The sequence below is a fragment of the Hypanus sabinus genome, chromosome 5 (assembly GCF_030144855.1).
Source record: "Hypanus sabinus isolate sHypSab1 chromosome 5, sHypSab1.hap1, whole genome shotgun sequence".
Taxonomy (NCBI): domain Eukaryota; kingdom Metazoa; phylum Chordata; class Chondrichthyes; order Myliobatiformes; family Dasyatidae; genus Hypanus; species Hypanus sabinus.
The window spans coordinates 112,885,682-112,902,711 of record NC_082710.1 but is presented as its reverse complement, the minus strand read 5'-3'; the positions used below and the strand labels follow the sequence as shown (position 1 = coordinate 112,902,711).

The 17,030-nt window shown below is 45.7% G+C and overlaps 1 protein-coding gene across 1 annotated transcript in view; it reads left to right on the top strand.

Moving 5' to 3' along the window:
* The window catches only part of LOC132394339 (glypican-6-like), a 763,171-nt gene that overhangs the window by 696,841 nt on the left and 49,300 nt on the right, over positions 1–17,030 (top strand). Inside the window, exon 6 of the mRNA XM_059970365.1 lies at positions 11,482–11,625. Coding sequence (XP_059826348.1) covers positions 11,482–11,625 — 144 coding nt within the window. The remainder of the gene's footprint in view (positions 1–11,481; positions 11,626–17,030) is intronic.

The window sequence follows — 17,030 nt, the reverse complement described above, 5'->3', positions numbered from 1 at the left end:
CGTAGAAGATTGAGAAGAAATTTGATAGAGGTATATAATACTATAAGGGGTATAGATAGGGTAAATACAAGCAGGCTTTTACCACTGAATTTGGGTTGGACATCATGCTTAAGGGTGGAAGGTGAGAAGTTTAAGGGGAACATGAGAAGAAACATCTTCAATCAGAGGGTCATAAGAGTGTCAAATGAGCTGTCAGCACAAGTGGCCCATGCAAGCTCAATTTTAACGTTTAAGAGAAGTTTGGATAGGTATGTACATGGTTAGTAGGGATATGGTGGCTTTGGTCCCGGTGCAGCCAATGGGAGTTGGCAGTTTAAATGGTTTTGGCTCGAACTAGATGAGGCAAAGGATGTGGTTCTGTGCTATACTTCTCTATGACTCTACCCCTTTTGGTTCAAGAGCCTGATGGTTGAGAGGTAATAACCTTTACTGAACATGGTGATGTGAATCCTGAGTCTCCTGTATCATGTTCCTGAGAGAGGGAAGAGAGCATGGCCTGGGTGGTGGGGTCCTTAAAGATGGATGCTCCTTTCCTCCAACAATGCTTTCATGTCGATATGCTCAATGGTGGGGAGGACCTTACTGTGATGGGCTGGGCTGTATCCACTACTTTTTGCAGGATTTTCCATTCAAGGGCATTGGTGTTTCCATATCAGGCTGTGATGCAGCCAGTTAATATACTCTCAACCACACAGCTATAGCAGTTCATCAAAGTTTTAGAAGTCATGCCAAATTTTTGCAAACCCCAAGGAAGTAGCGGTGCTGCTGTGCTTCCTTTGTAATTGCTGGGCTTAGGACAGGTCCTCCAGAGTAATAGCACTGAGGAATTTAAAATTGCTAACCCTCTCAACCTCTGATCCTCCGATGAGGGCTAGCTCACTGACCTCTGGTTTCCTCTTCCCGTAGACAATAATCAGCTTCCTAGTCTTGCTGACATTGAGTAAAAGGTTGTTTTTGTGGCACCACTCAGCCAGATTTTCAATTCCTCGTATATGCTGATTCGTCACCTCCTTTGAATCAAGCTATGACAGTGATGTCATCAGCAAACCTGAGTATGGCATTGAAGCTGTGCTTAGCCACACAGTCATATGTGTGGGATAGAGCAGGGGGCCAAGCACACAGCCTCGTGGTGCACCTGTGCTGATGGAGATTGTTGAGGTGATGTTGTTGCCCATCCAAATCACTGGAGTCTGCAAGTGAGGAATTCGAGGATCCACTTCCACTAGGAGGTATTGAGGCCAAGTTCTTGAAGCTTTCAGGCAATATGTGGCATTACAAATTTCCAGATCTGTGCTTTATTTGATTTGCATTCATAATTTAGTGACATCAGTTCTCCTCTGCCATCTAACCAATGCATCAAGGAAATGAGATGAAACTCACAAATCAGCAGTACATTTGATCAGACTATGTTTAACTAATAATTCCAATATTGCTTGCCATCACACAGAGAAAGCTGTGACTCCGATGATTGTATTTGACATTTCCAATATATTCACTTTTATTTTCAGGTTTGAAGTAATAACTGCTAATGATCTCTCTAACAATTGTAGCAGCAAGGTGTGCATTTACATCAAACATTAGACTCTTGATCTCCAAGAACAATTATCATGTCACATATCAGTCAGGGAAGTTACAAGTTAAGATATTGTCAAGTGAACATGAATATACCGCTCAAGACAATGAAATTATTCAAATCAAGTTGCAACAAAGCAAGACGTGAATGATGGAAAATCAGATGCATAAATACAAACTTTAACTGGAAATGACAAGCACGAGAAGACAACGGGGAATCTGCTGGAGGAACTCATCAGCGGCTCAAGCAGCACCTGTGTGGGAAAGGAAAACCACGTTTCAGGTTGATTGAGAGTGGATAGAGGAGATGGCTGGTATAAAGAGGAGAGGGGAGATAGATAGAGAGATAGAGGAGAGATGGGTAGATGGAGAGAGGAGAAGGCTGGTAATAGGAGGCGAGGGGAAATAGTTACATAGAGAGATAGAGGGGAGATGGGTAAATGGAGAGAGGAGATGGCTGGCAATAAGAGGAGAGGAGAGATAGTTGCGTAGGGAGATGGGTAAATAGAGAGCAGAGAGGGCTGGTATAAAGAGGAGAGGGGAGATGGTTAGATAAGAGCTCAAAGTAATTGGTCAACTGGAGAGGGGTGAAGGATGATAAGCAGGTTGTGCCAAGTGGGGCAGGGGTGAGGAGGCTGGAAGTTGGAGGTGACTGACAAACTGAGACAAACAAAAAGGCCATATCGGAAGCACCAAGTGCATGTCACCTCCTCTATATCAGTGAGACTAAGCGCATTCTAGTTGACCATTTTGCAGTGCACCAATGCTCTGTCTGCAATGACAGGTTGTGTGCTCCCAGTGAAGATATTTCAATTTGTCTTTCCATTCCCACACCAACCTGTCCATTCTTAGCTTTCTCCATTGTCAGGATGAGGCCCAGCACAGTGGAATTGATTAAGTACTGTCACAAATACCAAAATACAGTGAAATATTTGGTTTGGCAGAACATCCATATAGATCATTGCAAAGCATGCTATCAATACTTTGAGGTAGTGAAAGGGAAAAGCAGTATCTGAACACAAAATAGAGTTACGGTTACAGTGAAAGTGCAGTACAGGCAGGAAACAAGGTGCAAGGGCCATTACGAGATAAAAGTGAGGTCTAGAGTTCATACTTAATGTGCAAAAGGTCCATTTAAGAGACATAACAGTGACATAGAAGCTGCCCTTGAGCCTAGTGATGCATGTTTTTAAGCTTTCTGCCCAAGCGGGTTTGGAGTAGGGTGGTGGGGAAAATGTTGGGAGGGGTCTGTGATTATGCTGGCTACTTTTCTGAGGCAACAAGAAGTATTGACCGTAGAGGAGAGGTTGTATTTTTTTGTGGATGGGGCTACAACACCCCAAATGTTGTGGTCTTGGGCAAAGCAGTTATCATACCAAGCTGGGGCAGAGTCATAGAACACTACAACAAAGAAACAGGCTCTTCAGTTTATCTGGTCCATGCCAAACTGTTAATCTACCTGGTCTCATCAACCTGAATCTGGACCATAGCCCTCCATTCATGTATCCATCCAAATGTCTCTTAAATATGAAAATTGAACCCACATCCACCACTTCTGCTGGCAGCTTGTTCCACACTCCTATGACCCTCTGAGTGAAGAAGTTCCCTCTCATGTTTCCCTGAAACATTTCACCTTTCACTTTTAACCAATGACCCAACCTTACCCAACCTTGGTGCATTTATATATACCCCTCATAATTTTATATACCTGTATCAAATTTCCGCTCATTCCTTCTAAACTCCAAGGAAGAAAGTTCTAACCTTTTCAACAGTTCCATATAACACAAGTCCTCTTCTGCTAGCATCAGGTAAATTTTCTCTGCACTTTCAATCTTATTGACATCTTTCCTGCAGGTAGGTGACCAAAACTGTACATAGTACTTCAGATTAGTCCTCATCAACATCTTATACAACTTCAACAAAACATTTTCAATACTCAATACTTTGATTTATGAAGGCCAATGTTCAAAAACTTTTGTTATGACCCTATCTACTTGTGAAACCACTTTAAATTAATTATGGATCTGTACTCCCAGTTCACTGTGACCTACCACACTCCTCAGTGCCCTGCTACTGACATTATAAGTCGTAGCTGGTTTGTCCTCCCAAAGTGCAACATCTCTTGGGATCCAAGTCCTATCTCTGCGAGAGTGTCAATGCAAAGAGGTAGAATGGTAAAGAAAGTGTATGACATGCAACCCTTCACCACCAGAGGCATAGTCAGGAAGTCATCATGCAGTTATATCAGAATCACCTTTGTTATCACTGATTTATATATCGCAAGATGTGTTGCAGCAGTGAATGGACATAAAAGTTACTGCAAGTTTAAAAATAAGTAATTAGTGCAAGAGAAAGGGATAATAAAGTGTGATTCATGGGACATTCAGAAATCTGAGGGCAGAGCTGATGAAATCATTGACTGTAGGTTTTCAGACTCCTGCATCTCTATCCCAACGGGAATAAGAAAAGGGCAGGTTGCATGAGGAATATAGTGTGCACTCTAATCTTTTGATCACAGGAAGAATGGGGAAGCTTAGGAGAGAGTTCAGAAGAAGTTAACCAGGAAGAGTGCATGATTACACAATATCCATTACAGTATAAGGAGAGTTTGGAGAGATTTAAGTTGTTTTCTCTGGAATGGTGGAGGTTGATTGAAGTTAAAAGACAGAGGGTAGACAGGCAGAATCTTCTTCCCTGCATAGAAATGTCAAATACTAGAGTGTGTATATTTAAGGTGGGGTGGGGGTGTTTAAAGGTGAGTGACAGGTGCCTGGAGCACACAATCAGGGGTGGTAGTGGAGGCAAATACAATAGTGGCATTCAAGGAGCTTTTAAATGGGCATTTAAATATGCTGGGAATGGAGACATATGGGTCATATGCAGACAGAAATAATTATTTTAATTTCGCATCATACTTGGTGCAGATACTGTGGGCTGACAGGTCTGTTCCTGTGCTGTACTTTTCAATGTTCTGTGTGCGCAAATGCCTCACTGGCTACAAGCAAATTGTGAAGTTGACTGATTTAAGTGCTAACAAAAATCATCTATACTGCTTGTTGAAGGGAAGGGGTGTGGCGACCCACTTCCTAGCGCACTCGAACTGGCTCACAAAGCGGCGCGCGCCGGCATTGAGGCCAGACCCAAAAAGGGCGCCAAGTCTGCTTCACCAGCAAGGGGAAAAGCCCGCTCGCGGGATGGGACTGTGAATACGCGCCCACTACATTCCTGCCCGGGGAGGGTGGGAACAGGAAGCCTTTAAAGCGAGGCCGCGAAGTTCGAATAAATCTCTTTTGCAACTGCCGCTCACCGACTCCTTGTCATTATTTTAGCGCTGCGTGTAGCACACCGCTACAATTGGTGATCCCGACGGACCAAACGATATTTGAGCCAAAGATGAACGAAGCCGCATCTGTTCATGCAGTTTCGTTAAAACTGCCAAGCTTCTGGACGCTGCGACCTCACCTATGGTTCCAGCAAGCAGAAGCCCAATTCCACATTCAGCAGATAACCTCGGAGGACACACGTTACTACTACGTGGTGAGCTCCCTCGACCAGGACACAGTGGCCCAGGTTGAGGAGTTCATATGGTCTCCCCCAGCGGACGGCAAATACATGGAATTCAAAGCCCTGCTCATAAGGACTTTTGGACTCTCACGGCATGAGCGAGCTGCCCGCTTACTGCACCTGGATGGTTTGGGGGACAGGCCACCGTCGGCTTTGATGAACGAGATGCTGGCCCTGGCTGGAGGACACAAACCCTGCCTCATGTTTAAGCAGGCATTCCTGGAGCAGCTGCCCGAGGACATACGCTTGCTGCTGTCCGACATGGATTTCAGAGACCCCCGGAAGGTGGCAGCCTGGGAACGTCAAGAAGGTGAGTGGGGCGTCTGTCACACAGATCACCAGGCCACGTTCCCAGCAGCAAACCAGACCAGGCCTGGCAGCAGAGCCTGCTAACCCCAGAGGCAGGGGTGAGGAGCCCAACGAACAATGTTGCTTCTACCACCAGCAGTGGGGCGCAGAAGCCCACCGCTGTAGCCTGCCCTGCAAGTTCCCAGGAAACGCCAAGGCCAGCCGCCGCTGATGGCTATGGTGGCTGGCCATCAGGATAGCCTCCTGTATGTGTGGGACAAGCAGTCGGGACGCCGTTTTTTGGTCGACACCGGAGCCCAGATCAGCATCTTACCTCCGACGAGTTATGACACCCGCAACAGGGCACCGGGTCCCACCCTGAGGGCCGCAAACAGCAGCAAGTAAGGACCTACGGCACCCGTACGGTGCGGCTGTAGTTCGGCTCCAGCCAGTTCATGTGAGACTTCACACTGGCCGCCGTAGCCCAACCGCTCCTGGGCGCGGAATTTTTGTGGGCTCACAGCCTACTGATCGACCTGCCAAGGAAGAGACTGGTCCACGCCGAGACCTTTCAAACGTTCTCCCTGGGTGAAGCCCAGTTGCCGGCCCCACACCTAGACTCCATCACGCTGTCCGACAACGACTTCACCAGAGTCCTGGCGGATTTCCCATTGGTTCTGGCACTGCAGTTCACGGCAGCCATGCCCAGATACAGCGTACAGCACCACATCCCAACACCAGGACCATTCCTCCACGCCCGTGCTCGAAGGCTTCCGCCGGACAAACTCTGCCTGGCGAAGGAGGAGTACAAGCGTATGGAGAAATTGGGGATCATACAGTGGTCCGACAGCCCATGGGCCTCCCCCCTGCACATGGTGCCCAAAGCAACAGGGGGCTGGAGACCATGCGGTGACTACCGCAGGCTGATCGAGGCTACAACACCGGACCGCTACCCTGTGCCACACATACAGGATTTTGCAGCAAACCTGCATGGCGCACGGATCTTCTCCAAGGTAGACCTCGTCCGGGGATACCATCAAATCCCGATGCACCCGGACGACGTCCCCAAAACGGCACTCATCACCCCTTTCGGCCTTTTCGAGTTCCTCCGCATGGCGTTCGGCCTGAAGAATGTGGCACAGATGTTTCTGCTGTTAATGGACGCGGTGGGACGTGACCTGGACTTCGCTTTCATCTATTTGGACGACATCCTCATAGCCAGCAGCAGTCGTCAGGAGCATCTATCCCACCTCCGTCAACTCTACGCCCAACTGAGTGAATACGGTCTAACAATCAACCTGGCCAAATGCCAGTTCGGGCTCAACACCATCGACTTCCTGGGCCACAAGATTACTACAGACGGGGCAACCCCTCTGCCCGCTAAGGTAGACACAGTCCGCCATTTCCCCCGACCCAACACAATCAAAGGCCTTCAGGAATTCGTGGGTATGGTGAATTTCTACCACCGCTTCCTCCCTTCAGCTGCTCGAATCATGCGTCCCCTGTTTGCCCTGATGTCGGGTAAGGGCAAGGACATTACCTGGGACGAGGAGTCCACCGCCGCTTTCATTAAAATGAAAGAAGCCTTGGCAAACGCCACGATGCTAGTGCACCCCAGAATGGACGTCCCTACCGCCCTCACAGTGGACGCCTCTAACATGGCAGTTGGTGGGGTATTGGAGCAACTCATCGAGGGTCGCTGGCAACCCCTGGCGTTTTTCAGCAAACACCTGCGACCACCTGAGCTCAAATACAGTGCTTTCGACTGGGAACTGATGGCGCTATACCTGGCAATCCGGCATTTCAGGTATTTCTTGGAAGGTAGGCCCTTCACCGCGTTCACGGACCACAAACCGCTTACCTTTGCGTTCACGGAGGTGGCCGATCTCTGGTCGTCCCGCCAGCAGCCACATCTGTCCTACATCTCTGAATACACGACGGACATCCGGCATGTCTTGGGAAAGGACAATGTCATGGTGGACGCACTTTCTCTCCCTACCATTCATGCCCTGTCCCAGGGGGTAGACTATGAAACATTGGCGGAGGTGCAGCAGGCAGACGAGGAGATTCCAAGTTACAGAACCGCAGTGTCCAGTTTGCAGCTCCAGGACCTCCCCATAGGCCCAGGTGAGAGGACCCTACTCTGTGAAATCATCACCAGCCAACCCCGTCCCGTCATCATGGCAGCCTGGCGGCGGCGCGTTTTCGACTCCGTTCATAACTTAGCGCACCCCTCCATCAGGACAACCATCCGGATGGTCACCAGCAGGTTCGTTTGGCACTGACTCCGCAAGCAGGTCAGTGAATGGGCCAGAACGTGCATGCGCTGCCAGATGGCCAAGGTGCAGCAGCACACCAAAGCTCTGCCGCAGCAGTTCCACCCCACCCACCGGCGTTTCGACCACATTCATGTAGATATTGTGGGCCCCCTGCCAGTGTCGCGTGGAGCGCGGCACCTCCTCACTATCGTGGACCGGTTCACAAGATGGCCAGAGGCGGTTCCGCTCACCGACACCACCTCTGAATCTTGTGCCCGGGCACTGATTGTCACCTGGGTATCTCGCTTTGGTGTACCGGCCCACATTATCTCTGACAGAGGCGCCCAGTTCACCTCCAGCCTGTGGTCAGCTATGGCCAGCCTTTTGGGAACACAGCTGCACCACATAACTGCCTACCACCCACAGTCGAACGGGCTAGTGGAGCGTTTCCACCGTCACCTGAAGTCGGCTCTCATGGCCCGCCTCAAAGGGCCTAACTAGGTGGACGAGCTTCCCTGGGTCCTGCTCAGAAGCCGCACGGCGCCCAAAGAGGATCTGCACACCTCGTCGGCCAAGTTGGTGTACGGCGCGCCCCTGGCTGTCCCAGGGGAGTTCATACCAGCCCCAAGGGGCAAGAGGAAGAACCCGCAGCAGTCCTGGGCAGACTACGCGAGAGGCTCGGTAACCGGCCCCCATACCCACTTCGCAGCATGGGCAGAACCCGACCTGCGTACCCAAAGACCTGCAAAACTGTAAGTTCGTTTTTGTACGACGGGGCGGACATCGAGCACCGCTACAGAGGCCCTACGAGGGGCCGTTTACGGTGATCAGAAACAACGGGTCCACATTCATGCTGGACATTGGGGGGAAAGAGGAGGTTTTCACGGTGGACCAACTCAAGCTCATATGGACGTGGCACAGCCTGTCGAGATTCCAGCACCGCGGTGCAGAGGCAGACCTCCCAAACAGAGTCCGACCCAGACTGTGGACATTGAGGGGTGTATCGCTGGTTCTTGGGGGGGGGTTATGTGGCGACCCACTTCCCAGCGCACTCGAACTGGCTCACAAAGCGGCGCGCGCCGGCATTGAGGCCGGTCCCAAAAAGGGCGCCAAGCCTGCTTCACCAGCAAGGGGAAAAGCCCGCGCGCGGGACGGGACTGTGAATACATGGCCCCTACAGCATTCCCGCCCGGGGAGGGCGGGATCAGGAAGGCTTTAAAGCGAGGCCGCGAAGTTCGAATAAATCTCTTTTGCAAATGCAGCTCATCGACTATGTGTCGTTATTTCAGCGCTGCGTGTAGCACACCGCTACAGGGGAACGATTTCAGAGATACCCCACAAGCTAGTTAATAATCAACATCCACATAAAACAACATAAAACAAGAATTCAATGCTCATGGACAGACAGTTGGAATGCTGCAAGTCCACTTAGCTACACAGAATCCTGCCACGTAGAATTGTGAAGAAAGAGCACAATGATTAAACAAGTCATCAAAAAAGATGGGGAAGGATAAAGCTGGACATGGACAATTTGATAGATAGGATTCAGTATTGTCCCAGGGATAGGAGTAGAGGCTGATGTGTTGCTTCTGTGATTGGAAACCCATGACCAGTGATGTACAACAGGGATCAATGCTGGGGCCGCTCATGAATGTTAATGATCTGGATCCAAATTAAGAAGACATGATCCTTAGTTTGCAAAGCAGATGAAATTTAGTGCAACACATTGAAGTCTAGAGGAACTCCAATAGGTCAGGCAGCATCTGTGGAGGGAAATGAACAGCCAATGCTTCAGGTCGAGAGTTTTCAGCAGGATTTGAAAGAAAGTGGTATAAAAAGGTCAATAGTGTTGTTGATAAAGTGAATAGTTTTTGGCAACAAAACAACAGTGATCAGTACATCACTGGACCGGTTATTCAGCCCATCGTGTTGTGGCAATCTTGATGCCAATTTATACTAAACGATCTCTTCTTGTGATCACCCATATCCCTCCATTCCCTTCCTGTTCATGCGTCTATCTGAAAACCTCTTAAACTCCACCAAACTGCCTGCTTTCACTACCACCCATGGTAACCCATTGAAGACACTTACCACTCTCTGCAAAAAAATACTTGCCCCTCACAATGTCTTTAAATTTCCCCCTTCTAACATTAAAAGCATACCCTCTGGTATTTTCTAGCAAAAAGATTCTGCCTACCCTATCTATATTACTCTTAATTTTAAAAAACCTCTGACAAGCCCCCCTTGTCGTCCAGCACTCTAGGAAGAACAACCATGTTTGTCCAAACCTTGTTTTACACCTCATACACTTTAATCCAGGCAGCCTCCTGGTAATTCTCTTCTGCATCCCCTCCACTCCACCGTCTCCATATCCTTCCTATAATAAGGCGACCAGATCTGCACACAATATTGTAAGTGTGGCCTGACTGCCTTACTCATACACTCAACACCCTTAACAACGAAGTCAACACCCTTAACAACGAAGGCAAGCATTCCACACACCTTCTTCACCAGTTCATCCACTTACGTAGCTTCTTAAGGGGCTGACTAACAGCAGCAATTCTTGCAGAGTACCACTGGTCACAGACATCTAGCCAGTAAAGCAACCTTCCATCCTACTCTGTCTTCTGTGGGTATGACAGTTCTAAATACAAACTTGCTATTCACCTTGAACCCATTTGTCTTTATCCACTGAATCAATCTGCCATGAGGGACCTTATCAAATGCCTTACTAAAATTCATGTAGATAACGTCTGCTGCCTTACCCTCATCAAGCACTTTAGTCACCTTTTCAAATAACTTGATGAAGTTTGTAAGGCCTGATCTACACTGCACAAAGTCATGCTGATTGTCCCTAAGCAAGAAGTACCTTTCCATATGCTCATAAATCCCATCCCTTGGTATCCTTCCCAATAGCTTCCCTCCCAATGATGTGAGGCTCACTAGCTAACGTTTACCTGGATAATCCATGTGGGAATTTAAACTGGAGGTGGCAGTGTCTTTTTTTTATGAGGTTGAGTTGTGAGCTCAACATTAACAAGGCACAGATGGTACGGGAGTCACTGGATCAACATCAACCCGTCACAGGAGCAGTCTCTCACTGGATCGAGCTCGGGAACCTCCGTTCTCCAGCCCGGCGCTGATCTCACTGTGCCATCAGCAGACCAGAATGGGGGGAGGGGTGGCGGGGCCAGGGTGAATCTTACTAAGAAAAATTTAAGCCAAATACAAAGCTAAACACTCAACATAGTGTCAACGGCAACGACTTAAAATGGCGGGCAATGTCGCGATCCGACTTAAAATGATGGATGGCATTCACCTTCCTCGGTTCGTAAGTACGAATTGTCTGTAAGTCGGACTTTCGTAACTCGGGGACTACCCGTATGCATGTAGTGATCTTCCGATTCTGTTTGTACATTTCCTCTTTAAGAAAACTGTGTATGTCTTCATAAAATTGTGTGCTTAGTATCCTGGGTGTCAGTTAGAAAAAACAGCTGTCCTATATTGTGGCATGCAATGTGCCTGACAAATTAATAACAGATGCAAGGACTACACTGCCATTGGCTACAAGAATTAGAATTCAGAGTTATCATTTTGGTTCCAGAAATAAAGAATGATGGATTAATTTCTCCATTTTTCCTCATGCATCTCATTTATGGAAACAACATCATTTAGTTTTTGAGAGATGTTTAATGAGAACAGAAGCAAGTCTCGGAAGCTGTGCCACTAACCTGAAATTCTCGTTTCTAACTTCATAAGGTCAGCATTTTGAAACATTTCGATTTGTTTAATATTGCAGGTTTTTCAAGGATGTGGGCAGCCCAAGTCAGTGGCAAGTGGACGTATGACCCGTTCCGTTTCAGAAAATTTTAATGCAAGGTTCAGGCCCTACAGCCCAGAGGAACGACCAACCACGGCGGCTGGTACAAGCTTGGACAGACTAGTGAGTATTTACACATTTTTACTAACTCTTCCCCCATGCAGCTTGCATTTTCTAAAAAAAAATATACTATATATATGCATCTCTCGTATAATTTATTTAAAGCAGGTCCATCAAAAAATCTAATTTTAGCAAGTACAAGTTTGAAAATAGACAACATACAAGATGTCATTTCCACACTTGCAATATGAATTTGAACATTAAAACAGTAGGGATTAGAGTAGAATAACACAACGACATGATGTCTTAGTTTTCAACGTTTGCAGGTAGTTCTCAGTTTACTGCTGCTGAGCAGTTATGTTTCATGTATAATTGTTACTCAAATGATATAATCACTTTCATCTGAGCCCCATATCACTAAACAAAAATCACTGCTCTTTGCAACAAACTTGGATGGTTGAAGAGCTTCAGATGCTTATTTCACACAGCATTTTTCAAGACGTTTATGAATCTTGAAGCTTACAAATTTCCTCTTCCATTCACTCTGGCGATTCCACACTAGGTGGCCACCATGCCACCTGATCTTGGTGTTGCTAAGAAAACAATTTAAGGTTGAACTAGAGGTTTTTCAATATCCACCGCACTATAAGAAACATTTTTTTTTGCACTGGCAATTCATTGAATGCAAGTAAACTACAGGCGTAAAAACAAGTCTCCTAGAGGACACTACTCCCAAGACATGGTCTTCACAGTTATGCAGTTTGGGAGAAAATATCAAATGCAGAACTCAGTTTGTCACGACGAATGTGCTTTCTCTGGAAGCAGCTCAAGGATTTGTAAGTTTTTACTGTTATTTATAATATAAATAATCTCAAATATATAGTCTGAACTGTTGGTGATGTAAGCATTCTCCCTACTTAGCAAATTTACAAACTTCATCTCTTCAGTATATTCCCACAGGCATTTTTTTTTTTGATTTTCTTAATGGTACTTTTAAAATAACAGAAGAAGAATGTGATGTTAATTATCTCCCATATATTAATCATCAACATATTAAACTGTCAACTGAGTTAGTCCCTGTATGAACTCAGTTGCCACATATGATATCCATTACCTTCTGTACATGTTATCTTTGCTAAGTTTTGTTCAATAGTTATGTGACCTAGTTTAAGGTAGTTTTGTACTGCAGGTAATTTCTGTCTTACCTGTGGGATCATGGGGCTACATCATCATGTCATTATGTGAAAATCCAGTGGGAGCAGAAGAATTAATCTGGCTAAATTGTAAAAACTATTTTTTACTCATAATGCATGTTAGAGCAAGGTTATGGTGATCATAAAATATTACAAGGATTATTGATTAAAAGAAAAGCATTGACATCTTTGATTTCTAATTATACTTCTATAAGTTAGACTTCTAACTGAATTAAATGATAGTAATTGAACAGTGAATACCTTATGATGTCAAGTGCTTATTGAAAACTTTTGGCAATGCCTGGTGCTTTATTGAAGCCATTTGCTGTGATTATTTCGTCATAATGAATTGTGAAGTAATTTTGAGTATTTTAATGGCACCATCTATTCACATATGTTCATCTATTTGCTTAAGAGTTGAATTGAGTCACTTTGGGTGCACTAAAACATAACTGTGCGTTCAAAGGTTCAAAGGTACAATTTGAAGTCAGAGAAATGTATACAACATACATCCTGAAACGCTTTTTCTGCGCAAACATCCACAAAAACAGAGAAGTGCTCCAAAAATGAATGACAGCCAAACGTGAGAACCCCAAAGTCCCCCCTAGCTTCCCACTCCCACGCGTAAGTGGCAGAAAGCAACAATTCCCCACTCCCCCCACCAGCCAAAAAAAAGCAAGCATCACACTCAAGCAGGAGTAAAGCAATAGCAAAGGCACAGACTTGCAGTTACCCCAAGCCTTCACGTTTCACACTGGCATTCGACATACCATTGGTTCTCTCTTTTCCTAATAAGTGAGAGGGAGTTATCTCCATTTTCCCGGCGAGCGGGCAGACATAACAAACAACTCGCTGGTTTACAATTTTAAAAGTCCATTACGTCGCTTTTCTCAAGCTCTGTGCCTGAAGATCACAAAGATCTCGGGTCTTGGTGATGGAATACACTCCACTTGTCTGAATGAGTTCAACACCTGCAACTTTTAAGAAATTCACTGCTCCAAACAAAAGAACTATCCTGATCATCCGTTCCTTCCAGAAACCGCACAATATTTATGCAGTATGAGCCATACATGAAATGCACAGCAGTTAGTCGTACTGTTTAATTTACTAAGATACATTGAAAAACTTTGTGTGCCATTCAGGCAGATCAAGCCGTTTGTAAATACATTTAGTCAGTAGAAAGAAAGTGGAATACTATTGCAGCTATACAGAAAGTGCAGTCCAGGCAAATTAAATCTGATGGCTGTGGTAAGGTAGATGGGAGAATTTATCTTCAAAATCAGAATGAGGTTTTTTTGGTCATTGACTTATATGATGTGATATCTTGGGGCTGTGTGAATGCCGCATCTTGAACGTCTTTGAATAAAGGTCTGCTCAACGATCTGTTAACAGCGAGATAGAAACTGTCCTTGAGCTTGGCTTGAGAGTATTACCATCAAGAAAGAGAGGGGTATTATCACAGGTTCCCCAGCAAGCTTCACAGCATCTTGATTTGGATACATTGTTCTTCGGTGTTCCTGGGTCTAAACTTGCAACCTGCTATGAAATAGCAGTGTCAGGGTACCTTCACTGGATGACTCATCTTCTTGGGGATAAGCAATAAATGATTGTTTTGCAAACAATGCCTTAAGCTTTGAAAACAATTAAATACAAAAAAAAGTGCCAAGTGGAGTTGCACTACTTTAAGCCCGTCACCCCTTCTTGGGGCAGAGGCTGATGAGAGCAGCTCACCAGAGTCCTATGTCCTGAGCCAGTCTTCCAAGTTGTTCCCAGGTGTAGCACACCTAAGAGAAGATCCTTCCTCTCCCAGGAACAATGTCTTTGGAGCTTCTGTAGCTCCAGGTTTTTACAGGATAGGGTTGCTAGCTCCAGGCCAACCCTCCTCCTTTCGCAGCCATCCATGGCGGAGTGGAGTTGCGCTAAGAGATGCTGAAATTTGTTTAAAGTTAAGTGTTACTATTGTTTCCAGCTCAGAAATACATTGAATTGTATCTTTATGTTCTAATGGCACAAGTCCCTGTGGGAGCCATATCACTGTAACACAAATTCTACCTCTTTGGTGAGGTGTACTGACAAAAAAAATGACGCCCATTGAAGGCATGTTCCCAATGGTGGCCAAATAATAGCATCACACAGTCAATCCTGGGAAAATAAGAGGTTGTAGAAAGAGGGTCTTCATAACTGTTCATTTCTGTGTTACCTCGTTTGGAAAGTTAATAGGTTATTGTACCTACTAGTTAGTAGGTTAATAGGTTATTGTAAATTGTCCCGTGATTAGGTTCCGGTTAAATAGGCCATTTGCTGGGCAGCGCGGCTTGTTGAGCTGGAAGGGTCTGTTCCTCACTTTATCTCTAAATAAAACGAAAACACATAAGTAATTTCTAGGCATTTATATCTTGGCAAGAAAAAGAGATATATTTTTTTGGCAACTTTATAGTTACTTCATGATGCACCATCAATAACTCTCGGAGACGGGAGGCAAACGATAGGCTTTTATTAGCTGCAAGAGACCACGATTAGTAGCAAGAGACCATCACACAACATCCTGGAGACTAAAGGAGGAACAGTGCCCCAATCGCCTTTATACAGGGGTCTGTGGGAGGAGCCACAGGAGCAGTCAGCAGAGGGATGTGTCCAGACAGGTATATGTAGTTCACCACACTTCATTAACACCTAAAATTGGAATGATGGTGAGAGTTTAGATTGACAGGCCTTAGGGTTAGGACATTCCCGTCACTATCTTACTGATTTTAGTTGTGCTTTATTATTCAGCTCTTATTAAGGAAAATGTATAAAACATTTTTTTGTTTTTTTCATCTCAATCTGTATTGTATTTTCATTTATTTGATAGCACATTTGACTTCTATTTGTATAGAATGCTTTCTGAAAATAGGGACTGAGGTAATAATGCCAATGAGCAATGCATGGAGCATGTTGCAAAATGTCAAGTGGAAGCAGAAAGATGGTGAGCCACTAACGTTTTTCATTAGCGGGGTAAAACTGCCAATGCCAGTATTTATTGTCCATCTCCAATTGCCTTTGAGAAAGTGGCGAAGAGCTGCAGTCCTTTGGGTAAGGGTGCTGCCGGAATACCAGTGGGAAGAGTATTCCAGGATTGCAAGTCAGTGAGGATTAAAGAGTGGTGATAAATTTCCAAGTCAGGAGATGGTCAGGGTTTGAGTGAAATCTGCAGGTGGTAAAGTAACAAATGCATATTGCTGATGTTCTTTTTTGTAGAAGTTGTAGTTTGTGTTATGTTGTCAGAATAATCTAGGTTCATAGAAGTAGTGAACTTTGAAATGGGAGGATGGGTACACTGCAGCCACTATACTCTGAGGGTGGGGCCGTTGAGCGTTCAGGGAGGTGGAGAGGAAAATCAGGCAGAACATTATCTTGGTGGGACGACTGAATGGATACAGAGAGGAATCATGGCCATGTAGAATAATGTGGGTAATGGATTCTTTATGGATGATAAACTTGATTCTGGTATGGTATTGTGGACTGAGAGTAGGAAGAAGAAAGGGAGAGGGGAATCATAGTTAAGAAAAGGGGAAGGGGGAAGGGAGAGAGCAGGAACACCAGCAAGGCATTTTGTAATGATCAATAAACCAACTGTTTGTAATTAAATTACCTTGCCTGGTGTCTCAGAGTTGGGTGTGTCTGCACCCACACCACCCCTGCCCCTGCCACTCCTTCTCTGCCACCTCTCCCACAACCTCGTCATTCTCAACATCCTTTGTTCCTGCCAGATTTACAAACTCGCTCCCAAGCCATGTTGACAAATACAGTACTTGACGAAAGATTTAGGCACAGTAGCTATATATATGTGTGTATATATATAATGTGCAAACAAGCAGCAAACAAGCAGTCCCGACACCAACCCCCTGCAGAACACCACTTGTCACTGGCAGTCAACCCGAGGAGGCCCTCATTTTTCCCACTCTTTGCCTCCTGCAAGTCAACCATTCCTCTAGTATCTTTTGTGTAATACCATGGGCACTTACCATATTCAGCAGTCTCGTGCAATACCTTGTGGCGCCTTCTGAAAACTCAAGCAAACAACATCCATTGACCCTCTGTCTATCCTGCCTGTTTTTTCCTCCAAAAGTTCCAACAGATTTGTCGGGCAAGATTTTACCTGAAGGAACCATGCTGATTTTGGCCTGCTTTATCATCTGCCTCTCATCCTTAATAATGGACTCCAATGTCTTCCCAAACCACTGAAGTCGGGCTATATGGCTTACAATTTCCTGTCTTTTTGCTCCATCCCTTTTT